The sequence below is a fragment of the Cicer arietinum genome, chromosome 4 (assembly GCF_000331145.2).
Source record: "Cicer arietinum cultivar CDC Frontier isolate Library 1 chromosome 4, Cicar.CDCFrontier_v2.0, whole genome shotgun sequence".
Classification (NCBI taxonomy): domain Eukaryota; kingdom Viridiplantae; phylum Streptophyta; class Magnoliopsida; order Fabales; family Fabaceae; genus Cicer; species Cicer arietinum.
Window position 1 is genome coordinate 48194764 of NC_021163.2, and position 11671 is coordinate 48206434.

An 11671-nucleotide genomic window follows, 5' to 3' on the forward strand; every position below is an offset into this window, starting at 1 on the left:
GAAAAACAAACATGATTTTTCACATCTTAGCAACAATAGCCACATATACACCAAAACTAATATTTATCATTATATTCTAACATGTATTAAGTAGTTGTTCTCTGTCCATTTTTTTTTTAAATTCCAAAAATTAAAATTTATGAAATTTTTAGTTCATGTTGTATTATAGAAATTTGTATAAAAAATTTCATTGAAAATGATAGTCTTGTTTGCAAAAAAAAAAAAAAAATTGAGTTTAAAAAAAATCCAATCTCTATAAGTTGTCGTATGTTAATTTAATTTTAAAATCATCTATATTATATTAATACTAACGATCAGAAAAATGAGATGACAAAAAAAAACACGAATTTATATATATATATATATAAACAATATTAATAGGATTTTCATTTTGAGTTAGGTAGAATTAGAAATTTAGGTTATGAAGTTTCTACTATACACCCCCACACTTTAACTTTCCACTCCATTTCACATGAAATTACAATTTTTGTTCTTTTTTGTTATCCGTACAACCCTCAAAGAAAGTTAACATTCATTTTTTGACTTCCTCTTTCGAAACTTTACAAAATTCTCTTTTACATTCGAAAATATCGAAATATTCAAAATAGAAAAGTAAGTATTATTTAAAAATTTGAAATGTTCGAAATGAAGTTTTTCCAGAAAGTGTTGAAACTTTCGAATGTTTTGAAAATTTTCGAAATGAAATTTTTTTAGATTATTCAAACTTTCGAAGTTATGAAATGTTCGAAATGAAGTTTTTCCAGAAATTATTGAAACTTTCGTATTTTTTGAAATTTTCGAAATAAATTTTTTTTCAGATTGTTCAAACTTTCGAAATAATTTTTTTTCAGATATTGTAGAAACTTTCGAACATTTTAGAAAATTTCGAAATGAAAGTTTCAAACTTTCGAACATTTAAAAATTTTTGAAATAATTTTCTTTTCAGGTTTTTCAAACTTTCGAGGATTTCAAAATTTTCGAAATGGATTTGCATAAATTTTGAAACTTTAGAATTGTTAGAAATTTTCGAAATTAACAATTTACTAAAAGTTTGGCCTGGATCTGAGCGTTTTTCATTCTTGATATAAACTTTCCATTTATATATTTTTCTATTTATATATTTTTCCATTTATATAAACTTTCCATTTTTTTAATTATCAAACTTTCCATTTTTTAATTTTGAAAGTTTCAAAGATTTACTGTTTCGAACATTTCAATGTTTCGAAAGTTTTGAAAAAAACTGAAAATTAACATTTTGAAAGTTTCGTATTAATGGAAAATTTAAAAAATATGAAAAATTCCTATTTCGAAACTTTAATGTTGTTCTAAAGATTCGAAAATTTCAAAAATAATTGTTTCAAAATTATGAAAAATTCGAAATTAAGAAAAATTATTTACTTTTTATATTTTAAAAAATTGTAAACTTTCGAATGGTGGGATAATTTATGTAAAATTTCGAAAAATGTGTTGAAAAAAATAAGTGCTAATTTTTTTTTAGTAAAAAGACCAAAAATATAATTTCAAGTGAGATGGGTGAAAGGTTAAAGTGTGGGGTGCATGGTAAAAACCGCTTAGGTTATTGGGCTACATAGTTAATTTTTCCGTTTTACTTTCTTTTTGATTAATTTTTGTTGGGCCAGAGTTAATAGGCCAAACCAAGCCCATAAAAAAGTTTCCCAAGTCACAAAACAAAACCTCACTAATCCTTTTTCTCGGCAAGACAGAAAAAAGAGAAAGAGAAATGGCAACAGAAGCGCTCATAGAAGGCTCCACGGCAGAGGAAGTGGCGGCGGTTTCAGTTCCGGTACCGGAGGCAGGTTTAAAGCACAAACTAGAGAGAAGGTGGACCTTCTGGTTCGATAACCAATCGAAACCTAAACAAGGTGCTGCTTGGGGAACCTCTCTTCGCAAGGTTTACACTTTCGAGACCGTCGAAGAGTTTTGGTGGTTCGTTTTCTTCTTATGATTCTTCTATATTACATATTTTTCTTTTAATTTGATGGTTTTTTAATTGAATTTATGCTTGCAATCTGAAATATTCTGTTTTTTGTTTTTGGATTTCAAATATTCTGTTTCAATTTGATGTAAGCAATAGGAAAACATTTTGATTTTTGTAGATCTTAGGGGAGAGAAACTTAGAGGGTGTTTGTTACCGAATGTTTGGTAGAAATTCACCTGCCTTCTAACTGAAAATTTATTTTTAATGGTTGTGATTGTGTTTGTTTATGTTTTTAAATTATTCAGAATAAAAAAAAAATCCAATTAAAATGAGATGTTGATTTTAGTAGCTTCTGAATAAATCTGATTTTAATGCGTAGGGGAAAGACAAGATAGAAAAGTGATTTTCACAATCAGCTCCGCATTCAATAGAAAATCTCTTAAATTGTTTTATCCGACAATCATTTTTATTTTAAAATTTTAGGCATGCTTGGGTAAACAATTTAATTAAAGGCCTATGCATGCTTATAGCATAACCACTTATTGTATACACATTATTTTATAAAATATTTCTATAACTAAAGATAAAATAAAGTCAAACAATTTTTATATAAGCTATAAGGTATTTTATAAGCTATCTTGGTGAACTTAGGGAAAAAAACTGAAAAAGCTTGTTTTCTTAAGCTCTTTTAAACAGTCTTACAAGTTCTTATGGTAATAGATAAGCTTAAATAAACCAATCAAAAGGGTGATAATCTTCTGCTTGTTAGTAAAAAGTTTCCATAAAACCTTAACACTTTGTTTTATATTTTATTTTAAATTTTTTTCATTGCTGCTATTATTCTTGTTATTATTTGAACATTAAGGTTTTGGTAAATACCGATAGAAATTTGATGAAATTGTGATGTGGAAATGTTGTAGTTTGCATGATCAGATATTCAAACCCGGCAAGTTGCCTGGCAATGCTGACTTTCACTTGTTCAAGGATGGGGTTGAACCAAAGTGGGAAGATCCTGAGTGTGCCAATGGAGGAAAGTGGACTCTCACCATCAGTAGAAAGCCCACTCTTGATGCCATGTGGCTTGAAACTGTAAATTCTTTATCTTTTTATCATAACTTACTTTTTATTTTTAAAATTATGCCGTGAATGGTGATATGGTATTTGTGATTGTTGCAACTAATTATGGTGGTCCTATTGAATAGTTGATGGCTTTAATTGGGGAGCAATTTGGAGACTCCGAGGACATTTGTGGTGTTGTTGCGAGCGTGCGCCAGTGGCAGGACAAACTTTCATTGTGGACAAAAACGGCAGCTAATGAGTCTGTTCAGGTGTGTTGCTATTTTTATAAGTTATTATTAATGATTAATGATACCTTCAAATTTATGTGCTATTGTAATTTGTGTTATGTTGGCTGTATGAGATTTTCTATTGTTGTAACTAGACTATGGCATGCGCAAAAAAGCCTTCTTACTTCTGTTAGAAAACCTTCACAGCGTGAAGTGTCAATGGTGAATGTTGGTATTTTTAGACTTAGGGTGTGTCTGGGTTAACAGTTTAACTAAGCATTTATTCAATAAGCTATTTTAGGGAGCTTAGTTAATGTATATTCAGAAACTTTTTCTGTTAAATTTATTGATATATAAGCTGATAATAACTTGTGAACATTAAGTTATTTTTAATGTGTATCCAAACACTAATATAAGTGTTTATGTCATAAAATAATCCCAAATAAGCTCTTTGAAAGTGCCTTGTTAAAGCATGTTAGTATCGGTTTCATCTTATATGTGAATGTATCATATGCATTTTAGTTCCAGAATTTTAATGGCACTATTCTAACAAGTGCAAGTTCCTTCCCCAAAGTTATATACAGTGAAACTCTACTACACTAGTAATATTCTGATATATTTTTTACTTTTTGCGGCCATTTCACCATTATATAGTTTTTGTTTGCTCTCAACTTATAGCTGTTCTCTGTTTTTTCGGGCTTTTTGGTCATTTCACCCTTAAATTCTGAATGACATCAAAATAAGACCTTCCTATCATGTCATTTCCTCTACCAAAAAGCCTTTATCTTCCCCTCCTCACATTGTGCGGCTTTTTGATGGCATCTTCTGCAATTTTGCAGTTGTAACTTTCTGGCGGCCATCCTCACCTTGGAGATAGTGATTTCAATAAAAAATCATTTGTATTCATTTTAATTGCCTAGATAAATTATGTTAAGCCTTGGAGGCTAAAACTTATTTGCTTTATATTGATATGAATATTGGTAGTAATGAACTTTCATTCTTAGTTTTTTTTTGGAGTAATTATTCATAGTTATGAATATGTCTTTAATGTTATGTTTCTATTTTTTAGCTTTTATGTGTATATATAAATTTCTTGTATTGTTTCTCAAAACTTTGACATGGCGGCCACTACCTGGTGGACTATATAAATGTATTACTTAGTCATCCCAAAACTCATAGGAAATGACATTTGATATGAGCTTTTTGTTTTTGAATTTATATTGCAGATGAGCATTGGAAGAAAGTGGAAGGAAATCATCGAATCTAACGACAAGATGACATATAACTTTCATGTAAACTTCTGCTCATAAGTTTTCACTGTTTAATGCATAAATAAATATCTGCTATTCTTACATGCTCAGTATTTACAGGAAGATGCTAAAAATCGAGGTGCAAAGGCTCGATACACTGTATAAATACTACCAGAACATTTTCGCACGCTTGTGCTGCCAATGCTGTTGTATTGATCTATGCTATGTGTATTAGAATGCACTTCTGTTTTGGTTGAGGCGTTAATTTTTTTTTTCCCCTATCAATATTTTGGTGTAATACTATTAATTATACTTTGTTCCAATTCTTGAGAAATTGTCCTGTCATTTTTCATTATACTTCTGTTTTCACATGTAACATTATACAAGCATGAAATTTTGAATATTTTTACTTAAATTTTCCACTAGTTTGATTTATGTTGCTTGTAGAATCATAATAGTGGGTTAAGCCTCTGGTGAGTTTATGACCTAAATTATTTTCAAACAATCTGAGTATTTTAGAGTGTGGTGAAGGAGTAAAGATGATTATTTATGTAAAATCTAAAACCAGGAGAAATGAGCACTGTGTCTGTTTATTTTAGTGTTGTTTATATTAATTTGAATTTGTATGCCTTTGTATTCCTTGGATTATCGCTTCTGTTAATAATCATGTGTCATCTTCCAAATAACTAGGTTGGCTAACTTTGTATATGACAACAAGTTGTCAAAAGTGTAGGTTGGAGATTCTATGAAAATATTTTATAAAAACAGTTTATATCATAAAAAGTTGTTTAGCTAAATTTTTTCTTTTATTATACAAACACCCTAAAACTAAGGGTTTGTATGAAATGCATTTATTTTTACTTAATTTAATATATGAAAATTGAGGACGATTACAAATAGGGGTGAGAATAGGTCAGGTCAGACTTTGAAAGGCCTAATCCTAGCTTATGATAAATTCTTTGAATAGGCTTTTTTTTTGCTTGACCTAACTTTTTTAAAAGTTTGGTCTGGTCTAGAGACCTATTTAAAAGCCTCATTCACATTAAAACATTTAAATATTCTATTCATACATCCTCTCCATATACTAATATCAATGTATATATCTATATATATTAAACAAAAAGTAATTTTAAAAAAATCTGAAACAAACATCATTTAAACCCTAAAAAATAATTTTTGATTTCAAAGAATAGATTTTTTTTCTGAAACAAACGCACCTATTATTACCTACTATTGAGTGGTTGACTAATTGAATGACTACCGAATATGGAACGACTACTAATTGATTGCTTAATTGATAGAATTTAAAATAGAAAATATTATTATTAATATAATAATAAAAAATAATATTAATAAATGATAAAATATATAGACCGGTCTGTCAGGTCTAATAGGTTTTTTTTATAAGTTTAGTCTGACCTATTTAAATAAATAGGCTTTAAAAATAGCATGAGTCTAACCTTTTTATTAAATAGACTAGGACAGACCATAAGTAGGTCAGACTCACCTAGTATCTAAACATGATGGGAGAGTATTTAAGAGGTAAAAACATATTTTGCCTAAATATAAGAGTGATCAAATTGGGTGAGAGGAAGGGTAGCAGCCATCCTATATTGTACTTTGGTCTCTTCTGCTATCTCAACAAATGCATAAGAAAAATGGGTCATCTGTAACCAGCTTTATGGTGCTGTTAGCTGTAGACCACTAGATTAAGCGACGTGATTTTGTCTCTCTTAATCTAACAACTACAAAACTTATTGCAGACCAGAGCCAGAGTAATTCTCTACTTGGCAGTTAGTTTTAGGTGTCTAACTAATCCCAACACATATTACACTAATCACATAGTTTGCAAAAGTAATCAAGGAAAGAGGTTAAAAGAGTGATCAACTTTTTTCATCAATGGTTCAAAGAAAAGGGTACGAAAAATTTGTGAAAAATATGCTATATGAGTAACACTATTCCATTTAATGTATCTAAACTCTAAAGAACAAAATGAGACAGCAATTATATTAGAATGAAATTTCACAACTAGAGATGAGTTCCTAGTTTACATTCTGCTGTCAATTGAAAACCATCAAGTTTAATTAAACATGAAAGTTTATAACATAGTAATTACAAAATGTGGAGGAACATTTGTTAATTTATCATGCAAGAAATCCAAGCCATTCTCCATTCTTCTTAGCCAACCTGATCAGTCCTTGTCTCTGTTTCCCATCTGCTCCTATTGATTTGCAAAATTCGGTAATCACCTAAACATTTCAAATCATGAAAGTTAAAGTACAAAAAAGTTATGTTGTATGCTTCCATCAATTTTATTCATATGAAATGGCTACCAAACATTATTCACAATCTCATATCATATGTTAGATTATTAGTGTTTTCTAATTGGTCTTTTATTATATAGATTACATAAAATGCTTATTCATCTTCCATGTATTTAACTTTATTATTTAATAATTCAAATCCATCAATCTTTAACCAGCACTAGACCAGATAAAATGTATTAAAGAGACATCAAGATTTTTTATGTCTCTTCTATTGCAACACGGCCTCAATGGTGGTTGTATCAGCCGCATTTAGTTGCAATTCTTCGCAATATCAACAATTGCAATGCAAATGTGTTTATTTCCGCAACCATCATTGCCTTAATACACCTATAAAAGAGTCGTCAAGGTTTATGACGCCTCTACAACTGCAACACAACTGTTATTCACGACTCCTATCTTCTCCCAAACCCCCAATTAACAAGTCCAGATTGGTCAATCCAGAAATCTATTTTGACAAAGAAATACATCTGGATTGATCAATCAAAAAACTAGTTTGTGTTTATAGAGCTAAAGCGAGGGCTTTAGAAGCCAACCCTACCGCTATTGGGATTGTATCATTTCAATGGAATTCTCTACGATATCAACAATTGCAATGCCTTTTGGTTATTACCACAACCTTGATTTAAAATCATTTCCAATTCTTTAATTTTAATCTTCTCTTTATCTTAATACTCCTATAAATGCATTTTTCAAGTCCATTTTCCTTTCATCAATTCTACTTAAACCTCTCTTCAACAAATTTAATCAAATCCTTCAATCTAACCAAGCTTTGAAACAAATAAAACACACATAAGCCTTATTCAAGAGAATCATATAAAAAAAATGTTCCTGACTTGTTATAACATTAAATTTCCACCACTCCACAAATAAAAGTCCAAAACATACCAACAAAAAAGAAAGAAATACCTCAAAACATAAAAAAAAATCATGCAAAAGAATAGTAACAAGACAAACAACTATGAATTTAATTCACCTGAGAGTGTAAAGCAATAGCTTTGCCTCTAATCTGATTGAAACGTTTCTTTCCAACAATATTACGAGTAATCACAACAATTGGAGCAAAAATACCTTTCCCTTCATTAACATTCTTCATCATAGGTTGCAACCTCACTCCCTTACCTCTTCCAATTCTAACTTGTGATGAAACACTTGACTTAAGCATGTTGTAATCTTCACCAACTATACTAGTTCCCCAACTTCCATAGAAAGATGAACCAACACACCCTTTTGCTGAAATTGAAGTAGCCATTTTTGTTACTATGTTTTTGTTTGTTTTGTTTTGTTTATGTGAATATAAAAGTAGAAGGGTTGTTTCTTTTGAGGTTGTTAGAAAGATTAGCTTTGAGATACATGGTTGTAATGGTTTATAATAATTTTATGTGAAGGAAGAGATATTTGGGTGTAAATTGGAGAACCAATGGTTTAGAATTGGACTATAGTGTGAATCATAACATAGAAACATTAGGAGCCACACATGTTGGTGGCTTTGATTTTTAGTATTCTTTTTTTTTTTTTTTGGCTTAAAAGTTTACAACACAAATATGACTTGTATAAGTGTTATTTATTATTACGACTTATGGTCCCCAACATGTTGGAGGAGATCTGAAACTCAAATTCTACTGGATTGTATATATTTCTAGAGTCATCTTCTAATCCAACTATTAACTCTTCATTAATAACAACTTTAAAAGATAATTTGCGCTTTTACATTTGTTAATTCAAGATGTTCCGATATATTTATTCTTTAAATTGATGGATAAATGAGTTATTATTTGATAAAAAGAATTATTTAATATTTGTTTAAAAATAATTAAATAACTATCATAAAACATGTTAACAAAATAACATAAAATTTTATGAATTGTTTTATTAATTAATAGTGAATTTTCAATATTTTTTAAGAAAAATATAAAAAATTAGTATAATGTTTATAAATAACAAAATGATGTTTTTTTAATGAATTTTTATTTATTTTGACATACAATAATCTATCAACAGCTATTTGATTTTAAAAATTGATCAGCAAGTTATTAGTTAAGAAAACAAATGTACCAAAAATTTTAATTTATCAATATATCATAGAAGTTTCTATTTTTATGGGAACAAAAATAATTGGTTATCATTTTTTTTGGCATAACTCAAGCATTGGGGAGATTAATTCTTTAAAGATGATAAGATCACCTCAGGAGTTTTAATGTTGTATGGATATGATCACATGTTCACCAGTTTTGTTGTTGTTTATTATGCTTCAACTTAGACTCTAGATGATAAAATTAATTTATAGAAGATAATCGATAATTTATACTTGATAACTATTAAGTTAGTAAAAGTGTTTGGTAAAATTAATGGTTCAATTAGTTTAAAATATAAAAGAATATTTTTAATTAAAAATTATTAAATAATATTTTAAATATTTTAAAAATAATAATTTACAATTTATTTTTTATTAATTTAAAACTTACCATTCTGATACTTTTTTTATTTTTTATCTATTTTATTTAGTTTAAAATAAATAAATTATTTATTTTAAAATATTAATTATTTTAAAATTTAAATTATTTATAAATAATTTAAAATTATAATAAATATTTAAAATATTATTTGTTAAAATTATAATAAATATTTAAAATATTATTTGTTAAAATTATTTTAAATTTTAAATTATATAAATTGTTTATAAAGTAATTATTTATGCAAATCACTTTAAAATTTTAAAATTATTATTGAAACTTACAATAAATAAATTATAAAAATAAAAATCATTTTAATTATAATAATAATAAAGAATTATAAAAAATACAAATTATAAATTTATAAATTAGAATTAACATATAAAAAATACTAGCAATTATAAACTCGTTTATTTACCCACCAACCAAAACTTTAGTTGGAGGAAATCTGAAACTTAAATTCTAGTGGGGTGTAGGTATTTCTACGGTCATCTTATAATCCAATTATCAACTCTTCATTAATAACAATTTTTATTAAGTGAACAAAAACAATTTGTTCTCACATATCTTCGAAGACTAATTCTTTTTCTTCAAATGAGATAAAATTATTAATTCAAGAGTTTTAATAATGGTACGTTGCATCCGTCAAAAAAAGTTATGTATATTACATGGACTTGAACATTTTAAAGATATATCAAAAGCAGATTTAAAATGTTGAAGGTTATTTTGAAAAACATCTTAAACAGTTAGAATTTAGAAAAACTTGTAGAGACAATGGTGGCATGAAGAAAAAAGAGTCAAACATCTATTAAAAAATAATTAAATATCAGATTGCAAAAACCACAAAATGTTTTTACAGAAATTAATTACCATTATATGGAACTAAGACAAAGTGATTCATATTGGAAGTTAAATATAATTCAAATGTTGTTGTTTTGGGCCAAATTAATTTGGTTCCACATTGTACCCCATATAAATATTTTTGTGTGTATAGTTTTAAAAACAAAATGTCATTTTGATATACTAATAAAAAACAGAAAATACTATCTTCCATAATCTCTCTTTTCTCCATCATCTTCTAAAACACCACAATTTTCAATTATAAATTTTCACCATTGATTCACCCTCCACTCTTGATTGTGTTCCAACATTTGGCATCAAGAGCAAGGTTCAGATCCAATTCCGCTGCAATCATGTCCGTTTCCAATGACAAAATTCCTACCAACCTTCCGATTCTTGATTCGAAGAATTATGACAAATGGCACAAACAAATGAAAGTTTTGTTTGGATATCAAGATGTTCTTGATATGATTACCGATGGCATTACTCCTCTTGGTAAAGAGGCTACAACAGCTCAAGAAGCGAAATTCAAGGAAGATAAGAAGAAAGACTACAAGGCCCTTTTCTTGATTCATTCTTGCGTCGATAGTGACAACTTCGGAAAAGTTGGCGATTGCGACTCGACGAGGACAACTTGGGGTATTCTTGAGAAAGCTTATGCTGGTGCTGATAAGGCGAAGGTGGTGAGGTTACAAACTCATAAGCGACAGTTTGAGTTACTTCAAATGGAAGACAAGGAAACGATTAACGATTACTTGACGCGTGTGACACGCTTGGGGAATCAAATGAAGTCGTGTGGTGAAGCTGTTTCCGAACAGAATTTTGTGTCGAAGGTATTGCGTTCTTTAACACCAAGATTCGATGATATTGTGGTGGCGATTGAGGAATCGAAGGATCTCAAGACAATGACGAAAGATGAACTTCAAAGTTCATTGGAAGCTCATGAGCAAAGGATGGACGAACGAGGAAACGATAAAGCCAAAGCGGAAGTTGCTTTGCAAGCCCGTTTCAACGAGAAGAATAAGAAATCGAAAGGGAAATGGCCTTCTAGAGGAAAGAAAAATTTCCAGAATTTTGATGGAAAAGAGTCACAAAATTCAAGGAAAGGTGAGGGCAGTTCCAAAGGTGGTGGTCAAGACAACTACAAGCGGTTCGACGAAAGTACCAAGAAGTGTTACAATTGTCAAAAACTTGGGCATTTCGCAAGAGAGTGTAGAGCGAAACCAAGGGAGAATTATGCGGATGAGGCTAAGGTTGCTAGGCAAGACGTGGATTATGATAAGGGATGGTGGTCATTCCTTGATCAAAGATGTGATGTATATTCCAGGAATCAAGTGTAATCTATTGAGTATTGGCCAATTGCTTGAGAGGAATTACATGATTCGGATGGAAAACAAGGTTTTGCGCGTTTTGGACCAAAACGGTGTTTTGATCCTTAAGGCTCCTATGGCTGCCAATAGGACTTTCAAGATTGAGTTGGAAATCTTGGAGCATAGGTGTTTAGCTACAGCGGCAAGTCGTGATGAATGGTTGTGGCACTACCGTCTTGGACATTTGAACTTTCGAGATCTCAATGCGT

General features: G+C 29.4%; 3 protein-coding genes across 3 annotated transcripts; 2 read left to right on the forward strand and 1 right to left on the reverse strand.

Annotated features, from left to right (window-relative positions):
* The first annotated feature begins 1700 nt into the window (after positions 1 to 1700).
* LOC101515432 (eukaryotic translation initiation factor) lies at positions 1701 to 4890 on the forward strand. Its single transcript, XM_004497763.4, has 5 exons — positions 1701 to 1947; positions 2860 to 3028; positions 3142 to 3267; positions 4452 to 4517; positions 4596 to 4890. The coding sequence occupies exons 1-5, from the start codon at positions 1742 to 1744 to the stop codon at positions 4638 to 4640; spliced, it is 612 nt and encodes a 203-aa protein (XP_004497820.1). The 5' UTR covers positions 1701 to 1741; the 3' UTR covers positions 4641 to 4890.
* Positions 4891 to 6456: 1566 nt separating this feature from the next.
* On the reverse strand, positions 6457 to 8170 carry LOC101515763 (protein PROTON GRADIENT REGULATION 5, chloroplastic). The gene is made up of 2 exons (XM_004497764.3): positions 7776 to 8170; positions 6457 to 6724 (listed from the first exon to the last, which is right to left on the reverse strand). Exons 1-2 carry the CDS (start codon positions 8049 to 8051, stop codon positions 6620 to 6622), a joined length of 381 nt encoding a protein of 126 aa, XP_004497821.1. The 5' UTR covers positions 8052 to 8170; the 3' UTR covers positions 6457 to 6619.
* Positions 8171 to 10445: 2275 nt separating this feature from the next.
* Positions 10446 to 11432, forward strand: LOC140920090 (uncharacterized). Its single transcript, XM_073367404.1, has one exon. It carries the CDS (start codon positions 10446 to 10448, stop codon positions 11430 to 11432), a length of 987 nt encoding a protein of 328 aa, XP_073223505.1.
* Positions 11433 to 11671: the final 239 nt, after the last annotated feature.